The sequence below is a fragment of the Hippocampus bargibanti genome, linkage group LG17, assembly GCF_051943395.1.
Source record: "Hippocampus bargibanti isolate YZ-2025 linkage group LG17, ASM5194339v1, whole genome shotgun sequence".
Classification (NCBI taxonomy): Eukaryota; Metazoa; Chordata; class Actinopteri; order Syngnathiformes; family Syngnathidae; genus Hippocampus; species Hippocampus bargibanti.
In genome coordinates, this window is record NC_142750.1 from 5,026,570 (window position 1) to 5,048,173 (window position 21,604).

At 39.2% G+C, this 21,604-nt stretch overlaps 1 protein-coding gene and 1 non-coding gene across 2 annotated transcripts in view; one reads left to right on the plus strand and one right to left on the minus strand.

Moving 5' to 3' along the window:
• Positions 1–344: 344 nt before the first annotated feature.
• znf385c (zinc finger protein 385C) overlaps positions 345–21,604 on the plus strand; it is a 78,961-nt gene continuing 57,701 nt past the window's right edge. Inside the window, exons 1-2 of the mRNA XM_089018248.1 lie at positions 345–537; positions 20,709–21,002. Of these exons, the coding sequence (XP_088874374.1) occupies positions 20,711–21,002 (292 nt within the window). The 5' untranslated portion in view covers positions 345–537; positions 20,709–20,710. The remainder of the gene's footprint in view (positions 538–20,708; positions 21,003–21,604) is intronic.
• Positions 10,349–10,440, minus strand: trnai-uau (transfer RNA isoleucine (anticodon UAU)). Its single transcript is given in 2 exon segments — positions 10,349–10,384; positions 10,403–10,440. It is a non-coding gene; the product is annotated as a tRNA-Ile (tRNA).

The window sequence follows — 21,604 nt, forward strand, 5'->3', positions numbered from 1 at the left end:
ATCAATAAGCTGTTGCATGATCGAAACATGTTGATTCTTTTTTACCCACACTACGACAGGTAAAACAATACATTTGACAGCCGAATGAGAAAACATAAAATATAATTATATTTAAAAATATTTTTTTTCTCTAAAACGCATTTTGGTATAAAATTTACAGCAACGACTGAGCGAAGTGTCTTATATCACCATATCCGTTTCTGTTAACATTTCCCATTTCTGGCTTGACGATAAATACTTTCATTTTGAAAGACTGTTTCCGGTGTCATCTCTCTCTGGCATCCAACCTGATGAGACTTACTACGCTACTGCCGGACTGGATGGCTTCGTTCACTTCTTTCGGGCGCTCCGGTCAGTCATTACAGATACAGTCGCTTCTTTGCCATCTCTGACAAGCACCCCAACGGGGAGGGATAGTACGGAATCGAGACCAGGTGAAACGAAACCAGACGTCCCGTTCCCGTGTTGGTGCCGGTTACCGGTTTCGACTACTGTTCTTGGGCCGAAGCTTCAGGTGCGGACACCTGGACGCTGTTGGTAAGTTTTCATGGACTTTGTCATCATGTTGTTTTTCACTGCATTTCGACCGGTATAATGAAACTTTGTGTTAAATTTCCCGAGAAAGTGCTGAAAATATTTAATATATTTGTGAATAAACACTTAAGCAAGTTTGAATAAAACAACGTTAGGTTCAGGTGTTTTAATTGACAACACCTGGAAAGGGAACTGCTCCACAATGCGGTTCATAACCAGCATGAAAATACATTTACGGTGTACACTAAATGGTTCGAAATTCTTCAATTCTGTGTGAAATAAGTCATATTTTACTCGTGTTACATCTATCGATCCATAAGAAAATAGTATGAATGTCGCGTGGTCATGCAAATGTTAACTAAGTTGCAATGTTACCATCTATAAATTGTCCCAGAATCGTGATGTTTTTTTTTCTGTTTCTATACTCCGGAACAGAAATGATAGTTTCTATTACAAACATAAATTGACTTCATATAAATTTTAATCCCCCGATATGACTTCCGCCCATTTTTTTGCCACTGTTAAACAATGTAACGAAAAAGGTTTTATGTTTCCATTTTATATGAATTTAAAGTTTGTTTATGTCCAGGAATATTTTCTGTTTGTGCTGTAATGATTCAAACCATGCTTCTGAGTACCGACATACATATCTGTGTCAGTTTTGTGTCTTGTAATCAATAATACGGACAAATAACATTCAAATGTTATACTCGTGCGAGGGGGGAAAGGGGTTTTTGAATTAAGCTGTGCAAGTCTGAGTATACAAGGACACTTTACGGGTGTTAAGCGGTGTCAAATTTAGGCGCTTGATAACAGATTATCAAGATACTGGATGGAGGTGCCAAAATAAAAACATCAGATAGCTGTTGTTGACAATTTTGGCTCTGTTGTGTGTCATACGCAATTACATTAATATAATCTGACATTCAATACACCTGATACCACTTCATCAACCCTGACATACGTACGACATGCATACAATTATTTTACCTGGCTGCAAATTCAGTGTAATGTTATATCTCCACATTTGATTACTGAATAGTTCATTCGTCTGTTTAAAATTCCATTTACAGTTTAGTTTAATCATCTCTTTTATTATTTATAATTTTATTTATGGTTTTATTGTTTTGGTGTTTATTGTTTCGTTTATTTTTTTTTGTAAAGTGTCCTTGTCATAATAATAATAATAATAATAATAATAATAATAATAATAACTATTATTATTATTATTATTACAGTCACAGGATAGGTTTTGCAGTGGGTGAGCAGCGGCAGGCAACACGCGCCAGCGTTCACTCAACCCGGAAGTAACTCAAATAGATTGATTGCTAGCTAGCTAGATTCATGGCTAATAGATAGCTAACTAGCCAAATTGATAGCTAATATATAGCGAATACGTAGATAGCTAGATAGCTAATACTGCAGATAGCGATGTCCCCCGTTATATTGCAATCGTAGTGTTAGCCATTAAATTGGCAATTTGTACTAAGATTAAGACAAATAATGCCAGTTCACTCCGTGGTGTGACCAATTCATAACTATTATGCAGTAAAACTGGTGCAATAGTGACCTTAAATTATTGAAATATACTTGTCAGGTGCCTTCCTACTATGACACAAATGATGGAATATACATTGTTTCGTGTGTGTGTGTGTGTGTGTGTGTGTGTGAGAGAGAGAGAGAGAGAGAGAGAGAGAGAGAGAGAGAGAGAGAGAGAGAGAGAGAGAGAGAGAGAGAGAGAGAGAGAGAGAGAGAGAGAGAGAGAGAGAGAGAGAGAGAGAGAGAGAGAGAGAGAGAGAGAGAGAGAGATTTGGCAATGCAGCATTGACATTTTATCATGCAATGACATTCAAATGACACAACCCCCACCCCCAAAATACTCACTTTTAATCATCTCTATTGGGACCAACAGCTATTTTTGTCCTGATTTGCAAGGTGGTGGGTGGTGGTGGTGGACCCCAAAAATGCAGCCCTGGGGGGGGCAGGGTGTAATTGACACAATGTATTAAATAAAGTCAGCAGGAATGAAATCTCAAACAACATAGTCATCAGAACAGAAAGGTCCAAAGTAGCAAACAAAACCATGAGTAAAACATGATAAGAGGAAACAAACCGGACAGAGTGAAACAAAACATACCAATTTTTCGCTGCCAATGAAAGACAATAAAGCAGAAGGTAAGCTTTAGAATCGGAAATATTTGCTGGATGCTATTTCAAAATTTCCTGCCAGTCATTGAGTTGTATCTAGGTGTTCGTTTGAGTCTTTTTGTGAGATGTCACCAACCCGCTGAGCCAAGTTCACCGCCAAACCCCCAAAGCTTTAAGCCTACACACAACGACAAGATATACGTCCAAACGTTAGCGAACCTCTCTTGAAAAAAAAAAAAAAAACATTAGCGCCCTTCGCTTGGATTCCACAAGTTAAAAGTGACGACGGTGACGACATTGCTGGCGGCTAGATGACCTTATCAGTGCAAACACGCACTTAATACCCAATTAGCTGGAGGACGACGCGGTGCTGTCATGGGTGGAAAACGGCAACTTGTATATTTAGTTTAGAGCTTTAATGAAAGTCGTGATGGGAACAATAGAAAGTGGGACAAAGGTTGGACCTATTACCGTATTTTCCGGTGTATAAGGCGCAACCGAAAGCTTTATTCATATATTTGGCAAACATGTTTCATTCATTGAAGGTGCGCCTTATAGTCCGGTGCACCTTCTATATGGAAAAAGTTTAGAACATACACCATTCATTTGGTGACATGAATGTATTATTATTATTATTATTTTTTTTATTTGCTAGCTATTTGTTATCTATTAGCTATCTGGCTTGCTAGCTATCTATTCACTATCTAGCTGAATGGCTATCTAGCTAGGTATCTGTTGGCTATCGATTGGCTAGCTAGCTAGCTTTCTATTTATTTGAGTTACTTCCGGGTTGAGTGAACGGTGGCGCGTGTGGCTGTGGCTGCTCACCCGCAGAAAAACTTATCCTGTAAAGTGACCTTGAGAGTTTTGAAAGGTGCTTGTAAATGAAATGGATTATTATTATTATTATTATTATTATTATTATTATTATTATTATTATTATTATTATTATTATTTATTATAAATATGAAAATACACCATTCATTGGGGTTGCGCCTTATACTCCGGTGCGTCTTATACATCGGAAAATATGGTACTTTCAGCTTTGTTGCCGTTTGCTATTTAGTGATTATGACTTTAACCGAAATTCAGTTTTTCCAACTAAGGTGGAAGGCAATTGGATTTTTTTCATTCCCCCTTCATGCCTTGGTCCCCCATCATTGGCCAGGGTTGATGGCTCATGCGAGCTTGGATATATGAAGATGGGTTGGGATAAAAAAAATAACAAAAAAACAGGCAAAGTGCAAAAAGGGACTCTGACAGCTGCACAAAACCTGCCTCAGGCTCCCCTATTCCACCATGGCAACCCCCCCCCCCCCCACCCTGGTTGACTGGCATGCCCCAAAGGAAACTTCCCGCCTGGGGAGAGACCCAACAGAAGCTTCCCCACTCCTCAATGGGGATCCGCATCAGTGATACAGCTTTCCCTGAGGGATGCCATGCTAAAATGCGACTTTTTTTCCCCCTACCCCTTGCAATTTTAAAAAATACCTCATATTTTAGTTGTAATTCTAAAATGACAATGAATTGACAGATTAAAAATCCGAATCAGAAAGCCTTTAATAGTCCCACAATGGGGAAGTTCGCAAAAAGTGCCTGCACTTGAACGCAATGTACCGAAGTCAGACGAGCAAGGATCAATGCTCCATTGCCTATTTCAAACGGCACACCTCACTCGCTACCTGGGACATAAACAGTACCCTCAGTGTGTACGTGTAAGCAAACATAGGCACAGTGAACTGTTTATGCTGCCGCGTGTTCAACACAGCTTTAGTGTGCGAACGCCGGCAGCAACGACAACACACACTCAACGTAAACAGAAAACTGCAAAGAAGTTCACAAATCCAGTCAACCGAAGTCGCAGTGATCCTCCTAAAAAGTACTTAAAAGTATTAAAATATATATTAGTAACAGTTTTTATAATGAATCAAAGCTTTGCCCGATTTCAGATCCTGTGACCGAATTTTATCCCGACGTGGCAAACGTCGCATCCCGCTGTTGTGATTAGCCCCAAAAAAAAGCAGGCAGAAGGAAGGAACAGGGTTTCACACACTGCCTTGCTCCAGAATCAAAACAATAGCTTCAGAGAGTTCAGATTCAGAGAAGCTGCTTTCTTGTTACTCATCCAGTTATGAATATGATTCATATAGTTCTGAAGAGGAAAGCATAAATGTTTGCAATCGATTAAAGAAGTCCTTCCGTATCAATTCGATCCGTCTGGACTTCAATGTAGCGCCCAGAAAATGCACAAGATGGCGCACAAGCTCCGTTGGAAATGGGCTGATTTTCCACTGGGAATTTGTGTAAATTTACCCCTTCTTTATGCGCGTTCCCGCCATTGGCTATTTATGTAGTTTTCCTTCTAATTTCGCAATCGACAGTGTTTACAGATGAAAAAAAGTACCCAAAATGCATTGTGTGTCGCTTTCTCGGTCAGGGGCGTTCCTGACATGACGTCACGTCAGGAATCGTCAGCAACTCGAAAACAAGACTTCCTGAATATTCAGCGCGAGTCTTAAAACGTAAAATATAGCTATATGCGCTGGAATATTTGTAAAATGTGCTCAGTAGACGTCATTTGAAGTGATTTTGCAAATTATGGACGCAACTGTTTCAATTTTCCACCAACTCCTAAACATTTAGCTACTTTTATACCCTCTTCTTTTAACCCTGCACTCCGTGGCAACTCAACTGACCACCTCACAGTTTGCTCTTCCCCCGAGCGAGGGTCTCTGTGGTACCCTGAACGCACTGCCCACCTTCCCAAAACTAACAGAAGGCCGCCCTGTGCCTACCGCGAGGCACAGTACAGCCTTGAAGGGCATACATTGGAGCTCTGTGTGTTGCTGTTTAACTTCCTCCTCCTACACACCTCATTTGCACCCTCCTCACCCTCCCATATGTTTACCTCCCCTTCTTCCAGACACACACACACACACACACACACTTTGATACCACGGGTCCCTACGCGCAGTCCGATTTAAACCGCCTCCTGTTTTCTTGTCCGTGGACTGCGATCTCAAAGGAACGAGTCGAAAGATATGTACATGTACAACTGGAGAGAATACGACATATGTTACTACAAAAACGTTCGTATGTTCATAACTCGAATGTTTGTAAGTAGGGGAGCGTCTGTATGCTGTTGACATTGGAGATTGAAATTTAATGATGACGTTCACACTCAAGTTGAGATTTCCCACTTTTATTTCATGGTAGGTGTGTTAACTCATTCACTTCCATTCCCGGATTTATTCGGGAATTGAAACTATGACATGTACTGTAGCGCCATTCCCGAATTTGTTCGAGTTGTGTTTTTTTTCTTACGGAGGGCTGCCGATAAAGCGCTGGTCAGACCTCTGGCAATGTTTTTCCCTCCCACGAGGGGGCAGCATTTGCCTTTTGTACAGCCACCCCCATTTCAAGCTGATAACTCCAGACCCATATAACTTAGGAATAATAATAATAATAATAATAATAATAATAAATAATAATAATACATTTGATTTCTAAGCGCCTTTCAAAACTCTCAAGGTCACTTTACAGTCACAGGATAAGTTTTTCTGTGGGTGAGCAGCGGCATCCACACGCGCCAGCGTTCACCCAACCCCGAAGTAACTCAAATAGATAGAAAGCTAGCTAACTAATGGATAGCAAATTAATAGCTAACTAGCTAGCTAATAGCCAGTTTACAGCCAGTCAGATAAACAGCTAATAGCTAACTAGCTAGCTAATAGATAGCCAGTTTACAGCTAGACAGCTAATAGCTAGCTAGCTCGTGAATAGATAGCAAATAAATAGTTAATAGATAGCCAACTAGCCAGTTTACAGCCAGTCAGCTAGACAGCTAATAGCAAGGTAGCTAGCTAAATTAACTCTTTTTTTTCTGATGAAAGAAGGTAGTCTAAAGTTTCTTACACAACATTGAATGTTTACTTAGTGTTAAATTCAATATTCTGTATGTCCTGGAATGTGAGTGCAAATGACAAAACCACTGGACACATTTTTGCACATGTCTGGCAGTGAATGAGTTAATCAACTCTTGACAGAGCACCTTTTTTTTTTTAAACAACCCACTCTACTATTGAAATAATTAAATTAACTTGAAGTGAGTAATATTTCATACCTTGTAGCATAACCCCCTTTGCAATTACTACATCAAACTCGCTACACTCTGTCACACTTTATTTTCCTCGGTTTCATAGCGTTCTTTTTTCTCATTAATCTTTTTCTTTTATTGGCCAGACTCAGACGTATGTAGATGTTGACACTCCCGTTTTAAAGGAATTATATTTCAGCAACTTGCCATTTTAAAATGGTTTAATTTAAACAAACAGTAGTTTCTTTTCAAAAATAAGGATATTTCATGGTGACCCCAAACTTTTCAACGGTAACATATGGACATGCTATCATGTGTGAAGTGTACTGAGGCCTTTTAGCAGTCCACATAAATAGCGCTGAGGGCACTTGAGCAGCCCGCCTCTCCTCCACGCCCCAGAGGCTTGTTACATAAACGACGATACATCCTTGACGGCCACTTTTTGCTGCGCTAAAAGCTTCCTCCCAGGTTGACGTTTATGCTAATGCCCGTGGAGTGTCGGTGCGACACGGAGCGCCAATGCCTGAAAATGAAGCGCCATTTGTGACCTTGGCCCACTTCGCCGCAACGTTCTGGTTTCTCTCTAATCGAGACACGACGTTCTCCCGGAATAGCAGCGACGTGGACCCATTAAGCGACATTTTTAATTGTTAGCCAGCTTGACGTGTGTCCTTGGCACACTTGAAGAACTTCATTGATGTGTCATTCACAATTCAAATGAAAAGTGTAAGAATATTTTAAGGGATTGGATTGGTATACCCTTTTATTGGTCTTGCAGTGGAGAAATTTACATTTCTCGGCAGCAAAGTGATGAAAGTCAGAGGAAAAAGGAAGAAGTAGAAAAGTAGTCGTGCACCGCTTCAATTCCAAGCCGTGACAGTTCCACAAAGTGACAAAAGAAAACACAAAAACAACACAAAAAAAGCTAACTCATGAGAGCACTTGCTGACGGCTGCCGACTCGGGCGCCATCTTGAACTTCCAATAACTCATTACGAATAGGTTCAAATGCAGATCAGTCTATTTATAAATAATAAACCCTGAATCTCCATTTACTGCTAATCATACTTCTATTATACAGTGATACCTTGGGTTACGAACTTAATTGGTTCCCAGACAGAGTGTGTAAGGCGAAAAGTGTGTATCCCAAAAATTAATTTCCCATAGGAAACCATTAAAATGAGAATAATCCATTCCAAGGTCCCCATAAAACATAATTGTCTACTTTCTTATTTTCTAAGCCTTAAAACTACACAAAATATACCTTATTTTATGTATAATAAATGTGCTATGGTATTATAATTAAAGAAATTAACTGTACTATACTAAACACTTGATGACTTATTTCACCATCTTTAGGAATGATCCCTTGTAGGTGCTTTCTCTGCGATAATTTTACCTCGTTTCCTATCAATTGTGTTCTATTTAACTGGGTTGATAGCTTCTTGCATCAAGTGTACAGATGGCTTGTGCGGGGTATTTGTAGAGCCTGATTGATGGGAATTTTAACCTTGCAGTCTACACTCTGCCTTTGAACTATCAAAGTTGAAACAAGTCCATATTTCACTGTTTTCTATCCATTTTGTCACTCTCTGTCGTCTGCCTGTCTCTTTAATGTTTAAACCACCTGCCCTCACTGCTGTGTTTTTGACCAACCATGTGGCTTTAACCGATGACTAGGGGCGGGAAATAGAGGACCAAAACAAGCCAGCGGCCATTTTCTTGTTAGAAGAACGGGCTCGTTCGCGAACAACACATCAGTGCATTGTGGCAGCTCTGTGTGTATCCCAAAAAATAGTTTGTATGCCAAGGTAAAATTATTCATAAATGTAACATTCGTAAACCGAAAAGTTCGTAAGCCAAGGGGTTGGTAAACCGCGGTATCACTGTATATCGTTTTATCAACAGTATTGTTACTAAACCTTCAGTGAAGTGAAGTGACATTGCGTACTACTGGCTCAGCGTGCGCATTACAGCGTTCACCGTTTTGAACAGGTCTTTGCCCCTTATTTCAAAACACAAACGTTGTCTTCAATCGTTTTTGGCAGTTATACAGTATGTCCTACTTCAGAAGGTGAAAGTAGTTCTGAGTTGTCATGGTGATGACGTGTGTGTGTGAAGCCCTTGATTGCTACCCACTAACGAAAACGCACGCAAAGCGGGCAGTTGCAAATTGGATGAGTCAAAAGAGGAGGAGGTTGATGGAACCGCAGTGAATCACAACAGTGTCCTCGTCTTAAACAACTCACTCTGGGTACACAAATGACTCACCAGGACTAACACATGCCATTTCCTATTTTAATGTTAAAGCGTTCTAAGTCAACAACATGCAAATGTTATGACCTTACATCCTCCTTTATGTGTCTTTCACTTCCTCCTTGCTTTTGCATCCTACCTTTTATTAAAATAGAAAAACTCACACTCAGTATGACTCCGCAATTACTGCATGTTAATCGATTGCAACACTGATGGTTTTTTTGTATGGCGGTAAGGATGGACAATTTTGATTAACTAATTCACTGCCAGACATGTGCAAAAATGTGTCCACTCCGGTGCCAGGGTTTTTGTCATTGTCACTCAAATTCCAGGACCCACAGAGTATTCAGTTTTAGGACTATATAAACATTCACTGCAGCTTAAGAAACCTGACACTTTTTTCTTTCATCAGAAAAAAGTTAATTCCTTAATAATAATAATAATAATAATAATAATAATAATAATAATAATAATAATAATAATAATAATAATAATAATAACAACAATAATAACAATAAATGTAATTTTTAAGCACCTTTAAAAACTCTCAAAAACACTTTACAGTCACTGGATTTTTTTTGTGTGCGGGTTAGCAGCGGTCGCCACACGCGCCAGCATTCACTCAACCCAGAAGTAACTCAAATAATTAGAAAGCTAGGTAGCTAATAGATAGCTAGCTACCTAGCTAGCTAGACAACTAGCTATATAACTAATAGATAGCCAGCCAGATAGCTACCTAGCCGGCCAATTACAGTAGCTAATAGATAGCAAATAGATGGCTAATAGAAAGCTAATAGATAACATAGACAAATGATATCGGTCTGTAGTTATTTTAATAACAGCTGAAGCTGGAACAAAATGCTAACATGGTAAACAAGGGAAATGCTCCCCTTATGGAAAAGAAGAAAAAAATACATTGCCAGAGGCCACGACCAGCGCTTTATCAGCACTGAAGCATGAAAAAAAAAAAGAAAAAAATCAGGAATGGCGCTGTATGTCATTTTTTTTAATCCCTCAATACATTTGTTAATCGAAATATTGTATCACTACAGCCAAATCGAATGAGTTAATAAAAACACCTTTTTTTTGCCACTGATATTCTGTGGTTGATGTAAACATTAGCTGCTATAGGCGAGGTTTGAACTCACAACCTCGGCATCGCTCTACATGTCACGGTCTTATAAGTACTGCACGCTAACCAATTGCGCCACTAGAGCATATCTGTGTGTTTGTTGTGGGTGTATCAGTGATCGCAGGTCATCAACTAGCAAAGATAAAATTTGATCAAGAAAAGCATGAGTGAGTTTGAATAAAATGCTCCAGGTGAGGCTCGAACTCACAACCTCGGCATCACTGTAAGTCACTGTCTTATAAGTACCACGCGCTAACCGATTACGCCACTGGAGCTACTGGTTAGCAGTTTTCGGCAAAGGACAATTTATTTTTGCAAATGATATTTTATTTTTTAATTTTTTTTAACTCATTCACTGCCAGACGATGTGCAAAAAATGTGCCCACTACAGTGCCAGGGTTTTTGTCATTCTCACTCAAATTGCAAGACCTACAGAATATTGAGTTTTTGGACTACATAAATATTCAAAGCAGTGTAAGAAACCTTAGACTCCATTCTTGCATCAGAAAAAAAGACATTTAATTCCTAAATGATATGGTTCTGGAGTTATCTGAGCTTGAAATGCGGGGGGGGTGTAAAATTAGTGATGTGTGGGCGTGAGCATCACGCATGCAAATGCCGCAGCATTAAACAAGTCAACCTTCAAATTTCAGCAGATCGGCCTGGCATGCATGGATGAAGTTCAAAAAACAAGCACAAATAGGAAGGCTGGTCACTGTCCCTCGTAGCCACTTTCACAAAATGACCTCATCTAACGGCATTTATTTATTTTATTTTTTTAACTTGATGTTAATGACTATTATTATGTGCGTGTGTCAGTATGAAGGCATTATAGGTCGGGTAATGAAGCTAAATGAGGACGTCTGTCGCATCGTTTTTGCTTCTTCACCCTGCGTATAGTTGAGCAAATGTTTTTTTTGTGTGCGAATATTATTTTTTTTTTTTACAAAATAAAACTTTATCGACTCCTTTGTTCGAACAGTGAATAAGGAAACCAGTACTGGTATATCTGTGGTTGCTACTCCTAAATGTTATGTTCATGCCTCTTTGCTGTCCATTAGCTATCTATTAGCTATCTAGCTGACGAGCTAGCTAAATAGCTAACTATCAATTAGCTATCTAACTATCTGGCCGGCTGGATATCTAGCTAGCTATCTATTAGCTATCTTCGCGAACTTGCTAGCTTTCTATCTATTTGAGTTACTTCCGGGTTGAGTGAACCACAGAAGAACTGATCCTGTGACTGTAAAGTGACCTTGACAGTTTTGAAAGGCGCTTATAAATGAAATGTATTATTATTATTATTATTATTATTATTATTATTATTATTATTATTATTATTATTATTAACCTTTGAGATATGTTCCTGCTAATTCTTCATGTTCTTCGACAAAAAATAGTTAGCTCAACTTGTTGTATCACTACAGCTGTGGCATACCCGCCAAATCCCGGCTTCTTTGCGCCGTCTTTGGCTTTTGACCTTGATTATTGTCTCATTCTCAACTTGTGTGAAGGACCATTAGCTGCCTGTGGTCTTTTATCCCCCCCTTTAAACTGCAGCCTTAAGCCTCCGCTCTGAAGATGAAACGCTAGCTTAGCGCAAGAGGTCTTTTCTCTTGTCTATATATTTCTAGATGCATTTCATATAATAGCATCCTAAAAATAAAGTGTCACACTTTGCCCAATGTCTGACGTTTGTTGATTTGATCTGATTCTGTCACATTGTCAGACATTAGTGACAAATGTCAAAGAGGTTGAGTATTGATAATAATAATAATACATTTCATTTTAAGCCCCTTTCAAAGCTCTCAAGGACACTTTACAGTCACAGACAGGTACTATAATAAATAAAATACAGTCACAAATATAATGTGATAAATAAAATACAATTATAAATAGAAACGAGAGAGAACTACACAGAAAATGCAATTTTAAAAACCATTTGACCTAAAAGTGTTAATAAAATGTGCATTGCTATTACATGGTTGTTCTACATTTAAAATGTGCATACTGTATTTCTCATACGCACTACATGGGATGTTTTATTGATTTTTATATATTTTTAATTATTTATGTATTTATGTACTTGTATGTTTATTAATGTATGTATTCATCGATCCACGTATGTATTTATTTATTTTTAAAGGTATTATTATTTCTTATTATTTCCTATCATTTATTTATTTATTTATTTATTTATTTATTTATTTATTTATTTATTTATTTATTTACATATTCATGTATTTATTTTTAATATTATTTGTTTATTTTTATTATGTATTTATTTTATTTTATTTCATTAAAGTCTCGCTTTTAACACAATCAGACCCTGTTTATATTTATTATCCTGGTACTGCACAGCTCTTGAATCCAACTGTGAATTCTTTACTGTGACTGTAAAATGTCCTTGAGAGTTTTGAAAGGCGCTTATAAATAAAATGTATTATTATTATTATTATTATTATTATTATTATTATTATTATTATTATATTTTTAATTTGTATTAATTAATTAATTATTTGTTTTCTTTATCTATTTTGTGTTTTTTTGACCCACCTATTTATTTATGTATTTATTTATTAATCTATTTTTTATTTTTTTTATTTAATGTACCTATTTATTTATTTATTTATTTGTGTGCATGTGTGTTTGTGAATGTGTGTGTTTGTGCATACAATGTAGTATGACACAAAATCAAGCAATATTTGAAGACACAAAGTTCCCAAGAATAAGCTAGCATTTTTTACAGACTTTCTGGGTATTGAATGATCTGTCATGCTAAAGCGATGACATGGGCCGGGGGGGTCTGTGTAACCCCCCCCCCCCCCCCCACGCCCAACCCCATTGACTGGCATGTTAATCACGCATGGAAAATGCTTTGAATTGCAGGCTAAGCCAGTACTTGTCACTAATCCACCGCCCTTCGCTCGGAGAAAGTCACTGACTAGATAAATGGGGGTTTTTGTGGGTGTAACCTTTGCACTATCTCTATTTCTTGATACACTCCTCATCTTTTTCTTCCCTTTCATTGACAGTGTACATATTTACTTGCAATACATCTCGAATATTGGTTCTTGATTTTATACATTATTTTTTAAATTAATTTTAACTACCCGCGGGTGTTTATTTCCTCTTCTGCTATGCTAGCAGGGATATGTAGCATTATGGTGTAAACAAGTTAACAAATGTTCAATGATTTGCTCCGGAAGGATGCAACATCAAACTTATCTCACACCCATCATACGATGCTTTCAAAAAGGTGCATTGTAATCAAATTGAAATGACCATTCCAACCATACTCATCATTCTCACAATCATTTTTGAAAACTCCCGTCACGTTGCTAGTCTTCCGTGCGCAGTTTTTGCGCGCTAACTGATTGCGCCTCTGGAGCTGAATGACCTCTTTTTCCAAATGGGGTAGTTGTACTGTAGATGGCTTCCATCTGGTAGGCAGTATGTCCAATCAGACCTGCTCTTCAAGCCTTAAACGGTATATAATATCTCATTTCCATCTTTTTTTTTTGCTACAGATTGTATATCCTTATCACGGATCGGTCAAAATTGCATTTGTAAACAATGTAGAAAACTCCCCACTTGAAAATGAACGTGGCTACTTCTGCAGTCGTTCTCCTGTGTTGAATAAAATTGGTCGTAATGAGTGTTCTTCTACCAGGGTTGATAATTGAGTGAGATGATGGGTAAATGGGCTGATAACGGCCATTGCTGACTGAAGATTGTGTTGCTAGGTGAAAATGGGCTACCTCTTACGACAACATTTGCTGTCCTATTCGGCTGCCATTTCCTTTGCCATCTCATTTCCCCATCGCCGTTTTATAATGACTCTGTGAAATGCCGTAATCATAATGCCAAGTAATAGAGATGCAGTATGTACAGAAGACATTGTGTGCTTTACAACAATACTAAAAGTACAACCATTTTTTTGTTTCCTAACTGACATCAGAAAAAAAACGTTTTATAGCATCTAAAACACCCAAAATGTGCAGGCTGATATTTTTAGTCAAATGCAAAACACTAATAAAAATGACTTAGTGTCCCAAAACTGCCTCAAAATGAGCTCGGAACTGGGCATATTCAGAAAGTCCCGCCCCCTTGTTCGTGATGTCACTATTGGTCACACACTGCCTTGCTCCAGAATCAAAACCATGGCTTCAGAGAGTTCAGATTCGGAGAAGATGCTTTCTTGTTACTCATCCAGTTATGAATATGATTCAAATAGTTCTGAAGAGGAAAGCATACATGTTTCCAATCGATTAAAGAAGTCCTTCCGTATCAATTCGAGCCGTCTGGACTCCAATGTAGCACACAGAAAATGCACAAGATGGCGCACAAGCTCCGTTGGAAATGGGCTGATTTGTCCGCTGGGAATTTGTGTAAACGTACACTTTCGTTATGCGTGTAAAAAAAAAATTCTTATCCCGTGACTGTAAAGTGTCCTTGAGAGTTTTGAAATGCGCTTAGAAATTAAATGTATTATTGTTATTATTATTATTATTATTATTATTATTATTATTATTATTATTATTATTACTGATTTAACGCACACACACACACACACACACACACATACACATACGTTTTTTTAAACATTGATGGGGACGAGGTGTGTGAGGGTATGCCCCGTGGGGACCCAATTTCAAAATTTGCCTCTCATTGATTCTCACACACACACACACACACACACACACACACACACAGGAAGGGCACGCTACCACGACCTAGCGATTATTAATAGTGTGCTGCATAATTAGCCTTATTTAACTCGGTTAATAGGTTTATTCTCTAGCTCTTTTGGCCGATGACAGAAAATGGAAGTCGGGCCATAGTTTGCGGTGAGGCTGACGATGACACAGGTTGAGGCAGCGAGGATGTGTGCGCTCACGTGTGTGTTTTTGTGTGCATGTGTGTTTGTATACGTGTGTAACAGCAGTCCATCCATCACAGGGCGAACGACCCCCGGTGACTAGTGAGATGCAGCTTCTGACCCAGATAACACATATCTGCAAGCAGTGTTATGACATTATGCATGTGTGATTTATGACTATTCATCACATTTTGTTTATCATCCAAAAATGTTGTAATTTCTTTTTTGGGAGTTATTCATTTCCAACCACTGCCTACTCGTCCAGGCTCAGCGGTGTGCAGTTCTGTTCTGATTACAAAGTCAATGACACACAAACCTCAACCTGATTTTGAATAATTTCTCAACAGTTATACTGAAGATATGTGCAAAAGTGCCATATTTCTTTATTTTATTATTTTTATTTTTTCTTTAACACAGAGTATCTTTAACAAGCTCGTATGGACAGACCTCACGGATACGTATGTGTAAGCTCTGAGTCAGACAGGAGCGGTCCATCAATGAAAAGGTTTCTTAAACTGTCATCTGTACTTCTTTGAAGGTGTCGGACATTTTGCTCCTCATCCGAAAAGCTTCGTCAGCTAACTAAAATTTTCTGACCATTTTTATAAATGATCAGAAACGGTGCCAGACCTCTTTTTCTGGCAACGCCACCTCTGGAGAGGTACCAGCAAAATTTTAGTTCGCTGACGAAGCTTCTCGGATGTGGAGCGAAACGTCCGACACCTTCAAAGCAGTACAGAAACATTTTTATTGATAGACACCACGGATGCCTTTACGTAAACCATTATTGTGCATCTTCTGCGGTGATGCTAATTATTTTATGGGTCTTTGTTAGCGGAGTAGTCTGGAAACATGAATGACAAGTGTGTTGGCAGTGGGAATGGCTGATGCGCCGGCAGATTATTGCAAAGGGCAGATCGCATGCCAACACAGACACGATTGTTAATCCCGGGATAATAATACTGACCCCCCCCCCCCCCAACAGACACATGGACACACCCAGTGGAGTACCGAGTGCTGAAGCAGTGTTTGGCCATCCCACTTATATCTCCTTTTATTGGGACATTTGCGCCATTGAGACCACGAGCGGCCAATAAAATGGAACTTTTTTACAGCGTCAGCAGGCCAAGAGTAGTTGCGGCGGAGTGGTTGTAGCGTGTGGCCGCTAACTGAAGGATCCCAAGTTAGATTTTTCAGACGTTAGCATAGGCCTGGCTACACAAACAAGTTTCCTCTGTATTTGGACATTTTTAGCGCTTTATATGTGAACGAATATTGAGCCACAATAGGTCTCGCAACTACTGTCTTCTTTCATTAGAAAAATACTTAATTCCTAAATTATATGGGTCTGGAGTTATATGAGCTTGAAATGAGGGCCAACATGTCCAAAATACAATGCAATAAATACATATTGGTTTATATAGCGCTTTAACACTAGCTGAAGCTCGAACAAAGGCTAATGCTAATGCCGCGGTCCGTTTAAAGAGAATCATGGCTCGATGCTAGCGATGCTACTGTCCTGTCGCCCCCGTGAAGATTAAAAAAACAATGAAAATCAAGACCACCAGTCGCTGTTTTTTCTTTTTTATTTCTTTTTTATTACACAAAGGAATATTCAAAATTCTCACATTTACACAAAGGTTACTTCCGAGAAGAGTGAACGCTGGCACGAATGGCTGCCGCTGCTAACCCGCACAAAAAAAAATCCTGTGACTGTAAAGGGTCCTTGAGAGTTTTGAAAGGCGGTTAGAAATTAAATGCATTATTATTATTATTATTATTATTATTATTAACATGGAAAAAGGGGAAATGCTGCCCCCTTGTGGAAAAGAAAAAAACATTGCCAGAGGCCATGGCCAGCGCTTTATCGACACTCAAGCATGAAAAAAAAACAACAAAAGCAGAACAAATTCGGGAATGGCGCTCGCTCGACGTCATATTTTCAATTCCCGAATCAATTCGTGAATGGCAGTAAATGAGTTAAATTTGATTTTTTGTTTTTACTTTATTTTGGAGGGACATGTAGCGACTGTCATAACAAATAAATAAAATTCGACTGTACCTGAAATACACCCGGCCTCTGCGTGTCTGCGTTATTCACCGAAATACCACAACCACACACACATACACATCCGAGGTCTGAAAAAGACATTAGAGCGGGCAGCGGCCATGAAAAGCCACTATTCATGTTGCCCATGTGCGAGCACTCAAAACGCCCCACGTCAGATGTTTTGTGCTCCCTGGCATCGAATGAGGAACATGTCTGTGGTCTTCAACCACGCAAATCTACGCACACGCCCGATGGGGGAACTCAAGGAGATGCCCTGGAATTTTAAGCGGTTAGGGAGGGCGTTTCTCACATTGGAATCTATTTTCCGTCATCCTACATGATGATTGACTGACATGTCAATACCCTTGTAGACTCTCAACACTTCCTCGACATCTTTTGGCTCCACTGCATTCGGCTGACATCCCATTTATGAATGACTTTCCAAAAGCTGTGCAATAGAAAAACAACCCCCCAAAAAAAAGCCCACAACAAAACATTTACGATACGGCGTCTGCGGCAACCACATCCGAAAATACACCAGAGCGCTCTCCATTCTTCTTTCTCATTCAAACAGCTGTGACCACGAGCCCACCTGACAGAGGCACCCCCCCCCCCCCAACGCCCATCTACTACGCCCACACTTGACCGAATTGGCGAGGGTGGAATCACTCTAATCCGAACACACCAAAAACTGTATTTTAACTCATTTACCACCATTCCCGAATTTCGTCAAGAATCTAAAATATGACGTAGAGCGCCATTCCCGAATTAGTTCGTTTTTTTTTATCGTTTGGGTGCCAATAAAGCTCTGGCCATGCCTCTGGCAATGTTTTTTCCCTGTCCCTTTCCATTTCCCTTTTTTCCATGTTAGTGCTTTGTTCCACTTTCAGCTCCTGTGAACGCGCGATATAAACTACTTAGTATGTATCGCATTGTATTTTGGACAGCCGCCTTCATTTCAAACTCCTATAACTCCAAACCAAAATAATTTAGGAATTAACTCTTTTTTTAATGAAACAAGAGAGACTAAAGTTTCTTACGCTGCATTGAATATTTATGTAGTGCTAAAACTCAATATTATGCGGGTCCTGGAATTCGAGTGACAATGACAAAAACCCTGGCGCTGCAGTGAAACACATTTTTGCACGTCTGGCAGTGAATGAGTTAAATGTTCTTATCCCGTGACTCTAACGTATCCTTGACAGTTTTTAAATGTACTATTTATAACAATAAAATGTATTATTATTATTATTATTATTATTATTATTGTTGTCAAACCTCTGTAGATGGAGGACACTGATTCGCTGTGGCGACCCCTTGAACGGAAAAGCTGAAAGCAAAAGAAGATTATTCATGTTTAAATACTTATTAAATATACTTTTCTTTTATTTTGAAAAACGACTCTCATTTGATTGCAGTTTAATTCTTGTGATATATTTATTGTACCGTACAATACAATCGGGCTGGCTGGCTAGCTATTAGCTATTTATCGGCATGCTAGTTAGCTTTCTATCTATTTGTCTTACGATTCTATTTGAGTTACTTCGGGGTTGAGTGAACGCTGGCCCGTGTGGTTGCCGCTGCTCACAAAAACTTTTCATGTGACTGTAAAGTGACCTTGAGAGTTTTGAAAGGCGCTTAGAAATGAAATGTATTATTATTATTATGATTGTTTTTTTAGCAGGTCATTGATACTGCTTTATCAATCAACAAACATTTATGATATCAACTAAAATCTCACTTGTCACAGAAAAAATGAATTGAAGTGCTTAAATGTGCCTGTCGGTCAACGAGAAGAAGAATTTGGGCCCATCGTCTCCACCCGTTTGTCTACCGTGCCATATTTGTTATTTGTGTTCAAAAATGAAGCGGGGTCACATCAGTCCACAGTCACCTTGAAGCACTCTGTCTCCCCCTTGTGGTAAATGCCAGGTTTGCTCTCACTCTTGACATGTTCCTCCATGTTGTCTCTCGTTTGTTTTTGCTGCTTCGTCCGGAACGTGGCTCAGGTTGCACATGCGCAAACTTGGAAAATCTGAGCTCTTTACAGCTTTTGTCACAAGGATTTCATGTCATGTTCACTGTCAACGTCCGTTTTGTAGTTTAAACAAGTCAATCGACCTCAGCCTCAAATAGAAGTAAAACCATATTTATGATCATATATTTTAATAAATATTTTGACTGCATTGTGTGGAAGAGAATATGCACTTGAAAAAGATAACATTGAAATGAAATAAAAATGGTTAAGGTTGTTCATGTGAATATTGTACGATAGAAGAAGAGTCATTTTTTTTCTGAAAGGAAGAATTAAGACAATTATACCTTTAAATTGAGTATGTGATGAAGAGAAGTTTGAGTCTTTTTTTAAAGGAACTCTTTTAACTCATTTACTGCCAGAGGATGTGCTAATGTGTGTCCATTCCAGTGCCAGGGGTTTTGTCATTTTTCACTCAAATTGAGTGAAAAATATTGACTTTTAGGACAACATAAACATGCAATGCAGGGTAAGAAACCTTAGACCACAGGTGTCAAAGTCAAGGCCCGGGGGCCTAATACGGCCCGCCATATAATTTTTTTTCGGCCCGCAAAAGCAAATCAAACTTGTGAAATTCCATGAAGCTTGCTAAAATCCTAACCACACTTCCATATTTTTGGATGTAAACCACAATAACAGTCATTATTCTTGACTTCAGATTTGAAAACTAGTTATTCATTAATTTGTTGTGCGCTCTATATGTAATATGTGGAGCGGATTAAACATTCTAATGGATTCCCCAAATTCATAACGGCCCTCGAGAGGAAACCGTAAGTACAATGTGGTCCGCGGAAAAAAATGACTTTGACACCCCTGCCTTAGACTCTCTTCATTCATCAGGGAAAAAAGTTAATTTCTAGTTTATTTATTCCCGGAGATATCTGCATAGAAAGTGGGGTCGGCTGTGAAAAAGGAGAATGCTGCCCCCTTGCTGGAGGGGAAAACATTGTCAGACCGAAGCTTAAAGTGCTAAAAAAAAAAAGGAACAGAACAAATTCGAAAATGGCGCTCCATAATATCCTTTTCAATTCCCGAATAACTTCCGGAATGGCAGTGAATGAGTTAAGATTGAATTTTCACATGGCGCGATTGTTAGCTATCTATTAGCTAGCTAGCTTACTATCCGAGTTACTTAGCTATCTATTAGTTGTCTATTAGCTAGCTAACTTTCTATCTGAGTTACTTCCTGGTTGAGTAAAGGCCTAGCTAGCTATCTATTAGCGAGCTTGCTTTCTCGCCGAGTTACTTAGCTATCGAATTAGCTGTCGATTAGCTCGCTAGTTTTCTATCTGAGTTACTTCCGGGTTGAGTGAAGGCCTAGCTAGCTATATGTTAGCTATCTATTAGCTAGCTAGCTAGCTTTCTAGGCGAGTTACTTCCGAGTTGAGTGAACGCTGCCGCGTGTGGCTCCCACTGCTCACCCACAAAATAACTTATCCTGTGACTGTAAAGTGACCTTGAGAATTTTGAAAGGCGCTTCTAAATGAAATGTATTATTATTATTATACTCTGAGTCTGAGAAAAGTAGCGCCATCTGGTGTTCTCATTTGTATTTTTTATCCCCTTTCCTATCTAGCTATGAAGCGCCCCTTCAACCAACCTGCCCTGCTGAGCTCTGAGACGGACCGGTCGGACACGCCCGTGGATGGCAAGGACAACAACCAGGCGACGGTAGCCGACCGGCCGCCCCCGCTAGGCCGCGCTCGCAGGCCCAAGAAGGAACGTAAACAACGAATCTACACCATGTGCGACGTTTGCAACATTCAGCTCAACTCGGCGGCGCAGGCGCAGATCCACTACAACGGCAAGTCGCACCAGAGGAAGCTCAAGCAGAACAGACAAGGGAGGAGCAAGGCGACAAACGACAAAGGTGAGCTTCATACAGCTTTTGTTTTTTATTTATGCTGTGGAATATTGAGCCTATGTCACTTAGCAACATAACATATAGCCTAGCATGAGTTGATCCACAAAAAGTACTTGACAGATGCTGACTAATGAGCATTTTTAAAAATGTTGCACTGGGTAGGGCAATATAAATGTCGGTGAAGTATACAGAATTTTCTATTAGCAATGTGAAACTTAGCAGGAATGTCAAGCTGTGCCTGATTTGGTTTGAAGTGGCCATGTTAAGACAATTTTCGAGAGATCTTGCGACATGGAGTCTTTTCAAGTGGACTCATAAGAAGTCTCACCAGTGCTTTCCTGATCGAAGTCAGCCATTTTGGTTTGAAGCAGCCATTTTAGGGTCATTTCCAGAGGACTTTAAAATAAGAATTTGAGCTTGATTGTATCCGATTGGATTAGCCTTTAGTAGACATTTTCATTTCACAGCTGCAAAGAGATGAACGTAACGACGAAGTAGAAAAACAAAATATAGGAGCTGCTGTAAAGGCAGCCATTCTCGCGGTGCCATCTTGAAGTCAAAACAACAACAAAAAACTAAATAACAAATAATGTGACACAACACAAAAG